At 36.1% G+C, this 16,891-nt stretch overlaps 1 protein-coding gene across 1 annotated transcript in view; it reads right to left on the bottom strand.

Annotated features, from left to right (window-relative positions):
• Window positions 1-1,461: 1,461 nt before the first annotated feature.
• Window positions 1,462-16,891, bottom strand: part of fam168b (family with sequence similarity 168 member B) — a 44,973-nt gene continuing 29,543 nt past the window's right edge. The window contains exons 4-7 of the mRNA XM_072572905.1: window positions 14,300-14,442; window positions 12,043-12,220; window positions 9,268-9,399; window positions 1,462-6,753 (exon numbers count right to left, since the gene is read on the bottom strand). Of these exons, the coding sequence (XP_072429006.1) occupies window positions 9,287-9,399; window positions 12,043-12,220; window positions 14,300-14,442 (434 nt within the window). The 3' untranslated portion in view covers window positions 1,462-6,753; window positions 9,268-9,286. The remainder of the gene's footprint in view (window positions 6,754-9,267; window positions 9,400-12,042; window positions 12,221-14,299; window positions 14,443-16,891) is intronic.

Raw genomic sequence — 16,891 nt, 5'->3', positions numbered from 1 at the left:
TAATAATATCAATCCTCTTGTTAGCAATATAACAGATCACAAAGTAAACAGATCGAAACTGTCATTGAAAAAGTCCCCAGTTGAGACTATCTTCTCTGGTGATTGTGATTTTCTTCAATTCCTTCTTTCCATTTCCTGCTTAATTCTTATCCTACTTCTGGGATATTTTGTATTCTCTGTAGTGAAGTAAGGAAAATACCTTTTCACTTCATCCAATATTTCTTGTTAATCACAACTATTAATTCCCTAGATGGACTTTATGGTACGTAGGATCAACCACTATTTTGATTATGCTTATTTAACTAGTTATTAAAAACTTTTGATGTTATATTTCTGGCGAGCTTTTTCTGTCCATTAATATTTTGTTATCTTTGCTGTTATATAAATTCTGCCCAGTCAGCTTTTATTTCACTTGAGGTTTGATGGCTGTACATTGATTGAGCTAATTGTTGCAGGGTAGAGAAGAAAAAATAGCTTCATACTCCAGTAGTTTTTAACATTGAGAATATTGTGTGTGATGGGCCAATACATGGTGTAGTTAGGCTTGTTCAAATTACTCAGGGAAACGTAAAGCAGCAGTTGGTGTCAGGCTAACAATTTAAACAACAAAATATTTCTAAGAATTCTAGCTGCTTTTCAGCCACATGCATATACTTCAGTTATTATTCCATTATAAATGATGGTTGCAATTGTGGAAAGTTGTCTTCCACAAAATTACATATATTGCAATGAGAATAAAGCCTATGGTACATTACCATCTTCTGAATTGGTTTAACAGTATAGACACATTCACATAAGCACTGCCTCAGAATTGATAAGTTCAGAATAAAATGATCTGTTGCTGTTCCCCAGGAGTGAAGAACTCAGTAGTCTGTTGGCCTGAGTGTTTCAGCCAATGAGCTGATGGTGGAGCAAAATTTCCAGTCAACTGTATTTACAGCAAAGACGAATCAGTAATTAAGCCTCAAGATTGAAACTGCACTAAATGCCACCTGCAAGTCCCCAACAAATCACATACCACCCTGAGTTAGTAGACTAGCTCTGTTCCATCAACATTACTGCGTCAAACTCTTACTATTTCCAGGCTAACAGCACTGTAAGTGTATGAATACCAGAGACTGTAGCAACAAGTAGGAGCAAATTACTGCAGATGCTGGAATCTGTACTGAAAATAACAAATGCTGGAAATCACAGTGGGTCAGGCACCATCCATAGAGAGAGTAAGCTAATGTTTCACGTTTGGATACTCTTAAGGAGGCAGCTCACCATTAACCTTTTAAAGGGCAATTAGGAATAGGTAACAAATGCTGGCCCAGGCTTTGACGTTCAAATCCTGTGCATTAAAAAAAACACTTCGCCTAATGCAGGCATAAATTTATCTTGAATCAAACTTTAAATACCATATGTTAGAAGGTAAATCAGTTCTCTGGATTAAAGCACAAGTAACTTCACAACACAAGGTAAGCAACACAAGTCAATCTTTATTGAAAACTTAAGTATTAATACATAACAATTCTTGTTACAATAAACATGCCTTGAAGTTTCTTTTTAAATCTGAGCTCATCTACTTGTCAGATTGCTTTTAAAAAAATAACAATGTATGAATTTACACATAATTGAACTGGCTCAGAAAGGAATTGTCAGAATTTCTGGTTTATGTTATCCAATGTAAAACGGTGCTTTATAACTAATTTCCGGAAGACGACACTGACTGAGACTAAATAAGTACCAAAATAATATTCTTTTTATTAAGCATAGTGTTTGAAAGTCAATTTTTTAAAAAAGTGTGCCTCTAACAAAAATGTACGTAACTCTCACTGGGGTGATTCTGCTGTGCCTATGTGTTGCATATGCTCATTTTATTTTGAACAGAAAAGCTGTCATACAGCACTACACTGCACACCAAACACAATCTACTCATTCTGTAAGATGCTGCTATTCAAATTCCCAACTTTTTAAAAAATTAGAACGGGGAAATAGTTCAGATTACATCCACCTAGACTACTGCTGAGCAGCTGTGTACACTGAATCACACCAAGTCTGATAAGAATGCAAGCTGGGGAGGGGGTCAGGATTAGGTTGAAGACTCTGAGAACAGATGGTAGCTCCTTTATATTTTGTCTTTTTAAATGGTCTTTAAATTCTAATTGGTGTTTGCTTCCCAATAAATGCTTTTAATGCAAAAGGAGGGGGGATAGCAGAACCTCTACATCCAATAAAAAGAATGGTTAGAAAAAACAGCATTTCATTGCTTGGCTAGGATTCAATATTTGAAGGGTTAGTCGATCCAGTTATTAACTGCTTTAAAAGACCATGCAAACATATACAACGTATGAAGAGACATTTTCCCCAAAGATCCGTACTGATTACTAATGTTTATTATACGGCTCTTCTTTTGCCCCAACCCAATATTTAAAACGAGTATTTAACTGCAAAGTACTTCAGTTGAACACTGAATTGCATTGAAGGAACACACCCAATTTGAGTGTGAAAATTGTTGAGGCGTTAGGTTAAATAGAAATTACACTTCAATGACATACAGTATTCATGAACCATGGTGAAATACACAATCTTTAGCTCAACACAAGGTGGTCATTCTCAATCTGTCCCTGAGCATATGTGTTACCCCAAACAGCTTTGACAAATGCTTTAGAATATTTCCAAGTCTCAAAATTGCATGAGGCTACAGATCTTGCAGTATATTTTATCCCTTATGTAATTCTATAAATCAGTTCAATACCTTCTTCAAACCAGAATGTTTGAGAGAACAAATAGAATTAGTATGCCAAGCAGGCATGTTCCTTCAACAATGCAACAACAGCTCAGAATTAACTTGAATGTCTCCCAACCCAAAGTGCAGAAAGTTGGATGGCCATTCGCAAATTTCAAACTTGGGCACCCACAAATTTCTGGATGTTAAGAGACTGAAATTTTGGATTCTCTTCCACCCACTTTATGAAACAACACTAAAATCATCCCAAGGAACGACTTGAAATGCCAAAAGTAACCAGTATGAACACTAAAGAATGGCCAAAGCACCAAATGAGTGTTTTGTCAAAAATTTGTGCAACAAAGCATAATTTGGTCTACCAAGTTTTTTTTTTAAATACAAAAAGCAACTAAATTTAAAACTTAACATAAACTGCATTATTTCAAATGAGTGCATGTACAGCAGTGTAACATGAAGAAACTCCCAGATTTAAACAGTGCTCTATATTAAACATTGTCCATGGCAGGCTTCCATGGTTGATTTTTCTTCTTCTCACTACCCATTATTTTCTCCTTGAAACAGACATTGAAAGAAAAGGAATTGTATAAGCTAAATGCTGTCTCAGCAGCTGTGCACTGTGGATTTAGCCTTCATTATTTGATTAGCCACTAACTTCTGTAATGCAGCAGTACTACAGAAGCACAATTGATGCCAAGTGATCAAGATGCAAGGGCTGCATATTTGAAGAACCACACTGAACAAGAAAATTTCCATGCTGCACTCAGTTACAAAGTCCACACTGATGCCACGATAGAAAATATTTCAGCATACATTACACCATAGCAGGTGAGGTGAAGCACTGAGAAGGATGTAAAAAGAAAGAAAAGGTTAAAATAAGGAAATTAAAGGAAATCATATTAATCCAGTGTACAGTGTTAATTATAGGTTAGCTATTTATGTTCAATTTTTGTTTCATTCTAAGCCCTTACTGGCAACTTATAAATCTTTAAAGGAACTATCAATTACACTTTTCCTTTAAAATTTACATAGTGTAATAAATTTTTATTAGTCAAAATTGGAATCTTTGTACTTTTTGAGAATCTTTTAGAAGGATGATGTAGTCTGTCATGATGCATGTTTATAGAATGAAAAACCATATTATAGTGCGAAGTATCTCAAAAGTTTCCAAACCCTGTCAATACTAGATCAAAAAACAAACCCTGACCGATGTAACATCACACAATTTTACTTAGAACACAAGTGAAGAATTCATTACCTAACTCACTTCAATCTCTAAAAGGAATGAAATGTATATGAACACAATTTTAAACTCCCTCCTTGATCATGTAATTTTAATGCAGGATTTATAAAAGGTAACCTTAGAAATACCTGTTCAAACACGCATTGCTTTTCTGAAACCGAGTTACTCTGTAGGCCTGCAGGACACCACTATCAGTGAAACCTCTTGCAAAACTACTGCACTTGGCACACAAACGGCAGTGAGTGCAATCAGATATATTAAAACTTGAATTCATGTTCAATAAACAACCCAGTAATTTCATACTGCTCCATTTTTTAAAGTTAAATGTCTTTTTCATTACATTCCCAGTAGCAATGCTGCTGGCTATCCAAAAACAGGTTAAGAAATTGGTCGTGGAAGTATTTTAAAATGAAGTTAACATACATGCTAAATCCATTATAAAAGTTCAATATAGAAAAATGGAATAGGAAAGATACGAGTTCTAAAAGTTATGTGCTTGTTCCCCTTGACTATTTCTTTGCTAGCTACTATCAAAAACAATTTCAATTCATTAAACTGACTAATTCCTCTACATTAAAATAAGTTGTTCAATGGTGTCCACAACTACTTTCCTCAATTTGTGCTAATTCAGGTAAAATTTGACAAGTCTAGAAATAAAAACTAACTCAAGAAGTTGGATCCTCTTGCATCATGTATGGTGCCAGAAGCAATCCAAAATACTCCCCTGCATTACTTATATCACAAGCACAACCAGGAGGACAGCTGAATGCTCTCAGCCACACTGCTAGACAATCCTAGTGCACAGACACAATTAGGTTTCATCACAGATTAGCTGTCATTTCTGTAATTAACTTCCATGGTAATTGAAAGCTTTGTGTATTATCAATCTCCAAGAGGGACTGGAAATTGACACGGACGAGATCTTACTCAATATTAACAATTAGTTTCTTACTGTCACAAAAAATTTTGCATTGAAATTATTATGCAGTGCTTAGGGGCTTTGAAACATCAAAGAACTAAAGAGATTCCTGGCCATTATAAACACAAGGTGTGGTTAGTTCATCCATTTGACCTTTCAGACTTGCATTATTGATTTGTTTTGAACAGGAAATAACAATTGAAAAAAGTATGCAAGTGGAACTCAGTATTTTTACATTGGATATCATAATTCAAGATTTTCAAGTTTCATTTTCCCTGTAATTCCTCATCCAATGCAGTGAGGTCTGGCTCTTAGTCAAGCTGATTGGGTAAGGCAATAAGCCCAATAGGTAAAACTGAAAGATAAGTCAGCCTACACTATTCACTTTTATCTTCTGACAATAAGCTCAAGAATGGCATTACCCAGGTCATTGGGACTAAGAAGAGTTATTGCTCATTGAATTGCATGTAGAGATTGGGGAGAAAGCTAATATATGCAGTATAAAGGGGATCTGCCTTTTCTTCAGTTAGTAAGCAGATGTTATCTGACAGTTGCAGTCTGTTGTTCAATTCAAACATGACTGTTGCAAAACCAACAACTCCTATGAAAATCCAATGAAAATTATGGGATCATGTAACGGACAGATTTCCAAACCAACATTAAGAAATTTACCTCCTTTGGTTTCATACTACAGTTTATATATTCAGAAGCATTAGTCATAAATGCCTTCAAAATGTTATTCAACTCTGCTTGACTAATGAAGTCATCCTATGTGATACACAGCCTGGAACAAATCAAATGAGACTGTGACAAAAATTATGTGAACTTGATAAACAGTCGCCAATATTGTGCCAACACTTAAAAGAAATGAGGCCTATAATTTGAGGAGCCAAATATGAAAAAAAGTTGTATTTTATATTATCTATTGACCAAGATGATAATCAGTGATTTGCATTTGACAATAACTAATAGGAAAACTTGTCACACGGAAAAAAATAGTTACCAAATTAAAAGGCTAAAAACCATCAAATGTCATGATTTTAAATCAGAGGCATTTATAATGATACTGCAATATTAAATCAAAGAATAGAAAAATACTTCTATTTCCCCTACCAGCTGTTCCAGATGTGTTTAAAATATGCCTGCACATTTGCTCCATTTATCTCATTTTAATCTCTAATGCTGCCTTTTTCTCTAATGTCACACTGAATCTAATATCGTTTAAAAATGGAAAAAAAATGACTGCCAAGACAACACCTGTAGGTTCCATTTCGTGCCTACCTGAACACCACCTCCAGGTGCTGTGCTGTAAATGCAAATTAATAATCTGGCTAAAGAAATTTTAACTGCTCCCATTAAAAAAATTCCAGTCCAACAGATCAGCCAGAAGCTTTGCATTCTGGTGAGCTCCATAAATTCACTTGCACAACTCTTTTTGTTTAAAACATTACATACAATAAAACTCTGCATTATTGAAATTAAGTTGCAAAATATTTTTGAACCTCAGTTCCTTTGGATTTTGCATATGATGGTTTGCATTAGTCATTGCAGGTAGATTTGAGCAAGCATTTTGTAACATGCATTGAACTAGATATGAATCCAAATATGCTTATACTCCCTTTCGTGTAATCTATAAAATTGCAAGACAGTCCACAAAACAGGTTTTGCTGTTAAGACTTGAGTACTGCTGAGTTCCAAGATGCAAGATATGCAGCCATGATAATCTTCCAAGACTTTTTTTGGTAGTGTTTGGCAAGTGTTGAGAGCATTGATGTGCTGGAAGGAAGGATCCTGGTTGGAGACATGTGGGATTCAGCACCAAGTGTTAAGACTTGTTTGATTGCATATCTCCCACCTTTCAACCTGTGAAAGAGATGTTTTTAAGAAAGAACTTAATTGCGAATAATTCTATTTCAGTGCCCAAGTCAAACTGAATCACAACCACTGAACACAGAAGCTGCCTTACAACAAATTATACATTAAGTGCTTACTGAAAAATGTTCAGAGCTTGATTTATTTGAAATCCTACTAATTCCGAGTATGGGTGACTCTCATTTAACTAGTATGTGCAAGACTTTGAGAAAACATGGATTTATCTTTCCTCATTAATCATATGTGTGCTCTAACAGTAAAAGCAGGGCACACTGGTATAAACAGAAACTTTAACTTCCCAGTGAACAAATCTGGTCAATAGTCCAAACCATAGAGAGTCAAGAGTTAACTAAATCAGTAAACATCATAAGTATCTTAAGTAATGAAAATATCAAGATTACATTTTAGTTGTAAGACTGTGTCAGTAAATACAAATAGAGATACCAACAAAATAGATTTTCTGTGTAAACACTGTTGTTTCACTGGCAAACAATTATTTTTCCTGTACCTCAATTGATCTGTGTTCCAAAAGGAAGTTTTTTGGGGGAAATTCAAATAGTTTAATTGACAAAATGAACAACTGAGCTATATAGTTCAGTAAAGTGTAACATGTAGAAAATTAAGAATTGCATAATTTACTTAGACATATTTCAGGTTTTTTGCAGATTTGCAAACATCAAATTGCAGACCAGTGCTTATGAATGGATTGGAAGGTGAAAAGTAATTAAGTATTCTGACTCCATGAGGGATGTGAATTGAATTTACTTCAAACATCCCTCTAAACAGTGAAGAATAGGAAAAAATAGAACATCCCACGCTTGAGCCAATCACAAAGATGAAAAAAATTCTCAAATAAGAGCATATGTATACGCAAGATTTCCTGTTTCTCAAACTCATCCTTTCTGCTGTCACACACATGACACACTTTGGTATCAAATTTTTCCAGTGTAAGTTCCTATGCCCACAGTTATAATGAAAAATGAAACGTGAACCTATCTTGTAACTTAATCCCTCCACCAGCGATCGTGCTGTTTGTACCTCTTAACTCTTCAGAATGTGCCATGGAGAAAACTAATGCTCCATTGCACAGAATGTGAAAAACTATTGGTGAACTAATAAAATTCAAGCATTAAAATAAAGATAGATGCAGAGAATTTGCCTAAATGGTAAACTTGGCCCTACCGCTGTTGGATCGTGGAGCTCCCTGATATTCTACTGGCGAACCTATGGCAGAATTTGCCTAGAATGTATAAAGGTATGTCAAAGTGAGGATAGCAGTCATTGGAAATGGTATAATTGAGTAGATATTTCCCATCAGCTGCAATTTTGATCACGTGAGCAACTGCTCATTTTTATTTTGGTAAAAATATGCATTCGACTTGAATTCTGATTTATGTATTTCCCACAAATCTAATGTTATTTATGTTGTTTTTTCAAAGTTGTGTAAATCGAATCATGGCTGTAATATGGATTGCAAATTCAGGTACATGTGCCCTGAGGTAACTGAAGGTTTCTCATTTGTAACTGTTTTCAGATGTTAGTGATACATTCATTTCAAAATGCATGCCCTATCTTTTACAGAGAAATATATTAAAGTCTCAATACAACCTCTGAAGGGAGTAATTATTTCATAGCACATTTCTCAGGTATTGCTACCCTTCACTTCAGAACAGCTGCATGATCTCTCATTTATCTTATCGCCCTATAGATTTATATTCTACATTTATGATCATCTATATTAAGGAACCAAAGATGAGTGATTGGATCTAAGTATTCAAGAAGTATTGAAAATTAAATTTGATTTAACAGAACACATTCCAGTCAGTATGTATGAAATTAAGTCTTTTGTATTCATTAAATAGATAGCAAAGCTTGATAAAGAAACAACTACGTTTAAGGTAAAGCAATCAATCTGCATCTACAAGGTCAATAACACAGTCTGCTTCAATTAAAGGGTTAGCCGTGATCAAAATGGTTATCTAGCAAATTGGATATCATCGATTTTAAGTAATGTAAATCACTCATGCCCCAATATTGTGGGAAAATGACATCACAGCTCTGCTGTAAACTAAGGCATACATTAATCCAGCAAGAGTTACTTGATGACTATAACTGGTTGAGATTCTTTGTGCAACAGTCATCAACTACTGCACCGAAAAAAATGGAGTCTACCATCCACATGCATAGATATGAAATGCTTGTTCCCATTTTAATAAAATGAACTTAAAGTTTATTTAAAGAGGCTGTATCATTAACTGAACTGAAACTCTTGCAAATTCAATGTCCCACGCTAACAGCAGTTCTGACAATGTAATATTCCAGAAATGATACAATTAGCAGCACAACACAAATCTGGCTGACTGAATTGCTCTTGAATTTGAATTTCAGCTGAAATTAAGCCAAAATGTGATATGTTATCATGACTAAAAATATTAATTTCTTAAATCAGCTATGATTGGCCAAACTTTAAAGGGACTGCTCCACAATGAAAGAAGGCAGACTTGCATTTTCAGTTACTAGCTGATCACCACTGTGAGGGTACGTAGTTGTAGGTAGGCGTTCCCGGAGTCCTATAAGCAGGCAAGGAAACTGGATGAGGAGCTACTGGTGTTGGGGAATGAGTCGTCAACAAAGTGCCTGCAAGAAAATAATTTATTTTTAAATGAAATGCAATCTCAATGCCAGATTCAGTTGAAGCACCAATCACGCTCAAAAGACAAGAGTTACAAAAAGCATCCATACCTTCAGAAAAAACTGGAGTGACAGATAAACTTTTAACTAAAGATCAGACAATATGAATTCTAACTGCTACACATATTCTTCCATCCACAAACTCTTTAATAAATATCTTAATGACATGCTATTGAATGTAGAAAAGAAACTAGGCTTATGTTTAAGTCAATTCTCCTTTTCCAAACGACGATGAGCTCAAGCCACAAAGTCTTTAGGAAAATTAACACAGAACTGTGGATGCTGGAAATCTGAAACAAAAACAAGAGTGCTGGAGCAACATAGCAGGTCTGGCAGCACCTGTGAAAAAAGAGAACAGAGTTAATGTTTTAAGTCCAGTAATCCTTTGAAGTGTTACTGGATTCAAAATGTTGACTATTTTCTCTCTACAGATGTTGCCAGACCCCACGTTTCTCCAGCACTGCTTCTGCTTTAAGAAAGTTACTGGTTTGATGGAAGTCAACTGTATTTATTCCTCAAAAACAAGCCACACAAATTTAAGCATTTTCTCACTGGTGTTTGACCACAATTTTCTGTAGACAGGAAATTGGGTTGGTTCAGCTTCCAGAATCAAGTTGGCATATACATGTGAAGTCAGACAAACCAGATTATAAACACTCCTAAAAGCAGCCAGAAGCTTCATACATACTTATAAAGGATTCCCATTACATCAACAAATTAACAACTCAATACATAAGGTAGACAACCTAGTTAAATATTTCAAGGTGCTTTTTACAAGAGGGTTCAAATAAAAGTTTTCACTGAGCCACAATGAGAGCCATCAGATTAGAAGACCAACACTGGAGGTCAAAGATGCAAGATTTAAGCTTAATTTTAAAAGGAGGAGTAAGAGGTAGAAGAGCTCAGGGAGGAAAAACTAAAACTTAGGATCAAGGTAGCTGAAAACATATCCAAAAATGGTTGAGCAACACTATCACTCAAAGTGCCAGAATCAGAGCATCTCAAGCCCTTAAAGCTGGACAAGGTTACCCTTATTCATGGGATGAGAGCATTGTTGGCTAGGCATCTCTGCCCATCCCTAATTGCCCAGAGGACAGTTAAGAGTCAACTACATTGCTGTGTATCTGGAGTCATATGTCAGCCAGACCAGGTAAGGATGGCAACATCCTTCTTTAAGGGTTATTAGTGAGCTAAACGGGTTTTTCCGACAATCAGCAATGGATTCATGGTCATTAGACACTTAATTCAGATTTTTAAAAAATTGAACTTAAATTCCATTATCTGCCAGATCAAACCCGGATCCCAAGAACATTATCTGGGTCTTTGGATTAAAACTCCAGCAATAATATTAATAGGCCACTGCCTCCACCCAAGAGATGCGGAGGGGATAGGCCTTGTAGGGATTCAACAACAAAGAGAATTTTAAAGTGAGAATTTTAAAACTGAGGCACATCAGACCAACAGCCGACATAGTCAGCATGATTGTATTTGTTGACCTAAGTATAATGGAACAAGTTAGAACAAGGCACAGCATTTGATTAGATACAGTGGAAGCTTGGCCCAACAGAGCATTAGAATTGCCAAGTTTAGAGCTATCAAAAGAATGTATGAAAGCTTCAACAGATGAGGTGAAAGTGGTGAGATCAGTCCTGTTATGAAGGTGGAAGTAGACCATCTTGGTGATGGTTCAGAATATAGTCAGAAACTCAACTGTGTCAAGTATGATACTATAATTCTGAATGGTATGATTAAATCTCAAGACAGCTGCCAGGCATAGGGATGGTGTGGATGGCCAGCAAATGGAGTGTAGTAGGGACCTGAGACAATGGCTACAATTTTCTCAAGATTCCCTGAAGGAAACTTCTGCTCATTCAGTACTAAATTCCAGCCAAACAGTGGCATGAATCAGAGACAATGGAAAGATCAGAAAAGTTTGTTATGAGGATGATATTGCAGATGGACAACATAGGAGATGAGGAACAGGCCAAGCATAGATCTTCGGGGAAACCCCAGTGATAACTGTCAATGAGTAAGTGCAGAAGTTATTGCAGATGATTCACTCATTACAATTAGATACATTAGAATAAATGTGGTAACAGTAATCCTACCTAGCTGGACAATGAAGGTGCAATACTGAAGGAAGATGATATGGTCTCACCCAGTCTGAGGCAACTGAGAAGGCCATTGCCTCTGCCAGGATTACAGTCGCATAGGCTATCATTTGTGACTTACAACAGTCATTTCAGTACTGGAGGGATTTACTCATGGAGTTGAGAGAAAGGGGCAAAGAACTAAACTTATAATTAAAATCCAATTTTTGAAGTTGGAAACTAACGTGAGAAATGTAATGTTCTGAGAATTAAACCTTCCATAACTGATACCAAGATAGTGATTTTGTTTCTTGAGAAAATGTATCCTTTAGTTGGATAGTTTAAAATATTTAACATTTTTATGCATAACTCTTAATCTTCCAATATATATATTTTCAAGTTGCTCCAGTTGAAGCACATTACATTTAACACTTGCCTGCTAAATCTTAAAAATACATTGCAAGAAATGTACAAGAGTCTAGTTTATGCTGATACACACCTGCTGACATTGCCATAGTGGTCCCAGCTACCATTCCCATGGCAACACCATTTGCTCTGGGTGATGGAATTGGTTGTGGGTACATGGCAGCAGGCATTCCATTAGGTTGAACAACTGTGGTGTGATGAATTACATGAGGCGGTGCAGCATATAGAGGCTGTGTGTAGTAAGTGCCTTGCTATTGCAAGAAGGAAAAAAATTAGCACAATTACTCAAGATCATGATATTTTAACAACTTTAAATTGCATCAAAACTATGTAATTCTCTTCCAAATGTTTTGCTACCACAAAAATAGCCCTGAAATATTTTACTGCAGAAATACAAAGTTTAACCACAACCTGCTTCCTAGTCACATGTTATCTCTGACACTACTGTCGTTACTGCAATCAGAAAAGGCAAATTCTATGCTCTGGAAGATATGGATGCTTTTGCAGGTAGGAATTATTGTATTAACAGGTACTACCAAGTTACACGTAAACTCCTCAGAAACTTGCACTCATTTGATTTGAGAAATGAGAATGATGAAATAGTGAGTGACAAACCTAATTTTGGTATTTTAGCCGCTGGAAAGTATATAGTGAACTATAATTGGATAGGTTTTGTTTTCTTGATTCAGTGACTGCTGTTCCTATTTAGCAAACACTTCAGATTTTACAAATTCTGTGGGATACTTTGAGCTTTAATCTGAATGTATATAGATCAGATGACATTATTTCAGTTCCTCTTCAGTAACAGTAAGAAAATGAGAAGTTATTTCCCAGTATGGCCCATTCTTATAGAACAATCAGCAAGTACACAGTTTTTGAATCATACATTCCAAAGTTGATCTGTGCAAACTGTAGAATTTCAGGACCTAAAAATTGCTCCATGCTTTGAAGGTTTGGCCATTTTGGGTGCTTTTCAAATGAAGGGATTATTACAATCTTTTACTTCAGGCAGATAACTGTGCTTAGTTTTAGTAGGCTAACTTACTGTCCGCAATTTAACTCGCTAGTTTTGTCATTTAATGTTCATCATCCTTTTAGATTCATGACCAACAACAATTTCTGACCAAAATACGTTCCTTGATGAAACATTTGAGTTTAGCACCTTAGAGGTAGCTAACTGAACAACCACACGCAGAAATAATTTACACAACTCTGTTGCACCCCACCATTGAACAGTAGAGAATTTATGAATCAATGCAGAAACTCTGCCAATTCCCAAACATAACAGCTACAGCCAATATTGTCAATTATGATCCTGTACAGTAACTTCAATAAACTGCATGTCTTTATTCCATCCAACTTCATGGAAAAAGAAAATCAGGAGTTGAGTTTTTCAATGCTGGTGAATTTCAATCTGTGCAGGAATTACGCTAACTAGGCAGAAACCTCAATAAATCTTTCAAAGAACTGTTAAAATGTTTACTTTAAATCATTTGTTGGAATACAGGCCTGTTTCTTCTGTATTTAAAAAAGGATATTTCTGCAATGCTGATTTTAGGAATTAAAAATTTCAATAAGCAAGGGCTGTTATTAGAACGGAGGGTATGAAACTGCTTACATTCCTATACCCAACAATGAACTGCAAGGATGATGTCAAAGTACACAATCAGCCACCTCACAACAATAAAGCTATTTAGAAATTAAATATATTCTTCATTACCCAATAGCTAAAACCATGTGGGCTATTCCGGGGTCCACCTTGAAGAAGTTTTAAATAAAATGTGGGTTAATCGCCTAACGTTGAACAAGCCAGGGACTCAAAACAATCTGCATGATGAATGAATATCACTTCTGATCAATTCATTCAGTAATATCCCTGCCTGAAGACCTATGATTAATTCCTTCAGACATTAATAATGCATAATTAGGACATATTTTAGTGATTAATATTTCAGACTCACCTAATGTAAAGTTGGGAAATGTATTGGTCCACAATTCAGAAATGAAGTATTCAGGATTTCTAGTGTGTTTCAAAATTGCATAAACTAAAGGTTAAAAATGTGCTTAAAAATTGTACCTAAGGAGGTGCCAATAATTTATTGGAAATGTGTACAGGTGAGTTTATATTGGCAAGTATTCGCATTTCATTATGAACAAGTCAAGGATATTTCTTATACAATAACAGACATCAGCCTACACAAACCCATTTTTTCAAAAACCCCCAGAGTTTCACAGCAAGAAAATTAGTTCAATCTTTAACAGCCGAAGCTGTTGGCTTTGAAAGTGATGTCATATCTAATAGATTTTTCAGCAAAGGACCCATGCCTGACCTGCGCGTAAGGGTTCTGCTGTGGGTAGGCACTTCGAACCGGGTATACAGCTGTCTGGTATGGGTTGGGAGAGGAGGAGTAAGGTGGCACCGCTCCACTGGTTGGAGAACATGAGACTTTATAAGGTGTGCCTGGTGTGTAACCTGAAACAAAAAAAACCAGTAATTTTAGAACAATACTAAACCAGAGATTAAAGTCACTCTAAGAAGCAAGGTTTACAGAGATTAGCTGTACAGAAGGGTTCCAGGAAAAAGGGCTGCCATTTAGTCTAATCAATCTGTGCTAATCAATAAAAAGAAAGATATCTAGCCTTATTAGTCCTTGGTGCACCACCTTGAAACGTTGAGTAAATTATTAAATATATATAAAAATTAGTAGATACTAATGAGGGTTTACCATCCATGCAGGTGGTGTGTTCCAGACCCCAGCCTCTGGGGGGAAAAAAGACTTCTTTTATTCTTAAAATTACTTTTAATGCCCCTTGTTACTGGCCACTAATTGTAGGGAAATGGTCGTTCAAAATACATATGGGTGGTTGGTGAATCTACCCCTAAAACACACCAAAGGTATCTGAGAAACACAATCACAATGGCAACCATTGTTTAAAAAGTCACCCCAAAACTGAAATGGACAGAATTAGTTCAGACCTGCTCCTCCAATTACAGGTTCCCTCTCTCAGGCACTTGCTGCTGATAAGTAAATGAGAGATTCTAACAACAAAGACAGGAGGAAAACAGCTTGTAATTGGAGGAACAGCAAGCAATAAGTAAAACAGTAGAAGTGAGAGAGTCCCTGGGCCTGAGGCCATAGCTTCTGCTCAGGGCTGGACAACTTATCCAGCAGGGTATCTGCCAGGTCCATATGGACGTGAGTGGTGACTAATAGGGGGAGAAGGCAGTTACAAGATGAGTGGGGCAGAAGGACTATCCTGCAAGAAGGGTTATGATGAATGGGTGGTGCAAAAGGGTGAGGGGGAGGTGAGTGGTGCCATCATGGAACAAAGAGGTTGAAAGGGGGGACGAAGAGAGGGTGGCTGCAAAGGAAACAATGATTGTGAGCCTGTCAACAAATAAAATGCTCAGCAAACTGGAAGCCAAACAAATGAGAGAAGGACTGCAGCGATTCTTGAATTGCTATATAGGGAAAAATATTAAATCGATGTTGTTACAATGAACATTGTGCATTAATTAGTAAATTTATGAGAGATTGAGATTGGAGATGCAGTAAAATAGGTAGTAGCTTCCTAATTAAAACATCCCAGATTGATGTTTGCAATGAAAACTCACTAACTGTGAACACACAATAGGCCATTACCGTGAACATGTCTTCTGCAGACATGGCTATTTTTATGATGTGACTAAATCATTTAGTAAATGAGTGAGTGCACAGAGTTAAAAAATGAGGCCTGGAAAACTAAAATAATCTTCAAAGATAAAAAACAGCCCTGGAGTAAATCTAGGTCCACTTAATTTTACAGAATTAAAACTAATCTCAGCCTCTACTGATTCAGAGAAAACAAACTCAGCTAATTAAACCTTTCTTTATAAACAACATTCATTTCAAGAAACTTGGTCATAAATCTACTCAGTGTGATACACTTCCCCCATAGCAATAAGCATAGTGCTGTCTTCCTCGTCTTGGGGCTTCCAAAAGCGATCGCCTTACTTTTGGAAGACCAAGACAAGGAAGAAATGCACTATGCTTATTGCTATCTTCAACAATCTGTAGATAGATACGTTCTATGATACTCATTTTGATATCCCTTTGTTGCTCTACATTTCCATAACCTACCCTTACTTGTATTATTTTGCATTGCGTGATCTCTAATTTACTCGACCGGCATTTGTCTAGAACAAATTCCGTTTGCCAATTTCAGCCAACCTGACCCATTCATTGATAACATCCTACATTTTATAGCTTTCCTCCTCACTATTAATCTCTCAAACAATTTTTGTTTAATCTGCTAACAAATTAATCACACCACTTACATTTACATCATGTACCAAAGAGACATCAAATTCCTTGCTAAAATCCAGTGTGCAACTTCCATTAACACACTTTGGGAGTTTGAAATATTTACACAAATGAGGAAAATATAACGTCGCTTGACAAATCCATAAATATTTATTAATTGTCTTTCTAATGGATGACATGGATCCTCAAGACTTTCTATAGAACATTTTGCCATATCTAAGGTTAGGATGGCCATTCTGTAATTACTTGATCCATTCATGTCCCTTTTTAAGCAATTGCATAAGGTTGACAGGCCTCTAGTATTAGGTAAATACCCAAACAGAACTGCAAAATGATGCTGAGAGCTTCTGCTGTTTCTTCCCTTGCCTCTCCTAGCAGGTTATTCAGGCTTAGTGATTAATCCTTTTCTAAAGATGCTAAACCCCTTAGTATTTCTTTTCACACTATGGTCATATCAACCAATATTGCATACTCAACCACAATGTCTCCATCATTCCCCATTTAATTAGGACAATAATAGGATAGTGATTCTCCAATTGTCCTCTTCCAATCAAAATTACACAGCTGTAGATCATAAATCAGCCAACTAATAAGCAACCATATGTAATTGCCTTCATC

Source organism: Chiloscyllium punctatum, chromosome 6 (assembly GCF_047496795.1).
Source record: "Chiloscyllium punctatum isolate Juve2018m chromosome 6, sChiPun1.3, whole genome shotgun sequence".
NCBI classification, from domain to species: domain Eukaryota; kingdom Metazoa; phylum Chordata; class Chondrichthyes; order Orectolobiformes; family Hemiscylliidae; genus Chiloscyllium; species Chiloscyllium punctatum.
Note: the sequence above shows the minus strand (reverse complement) of the source record. Positions and strands in the feature narration are given on the sequence as shown.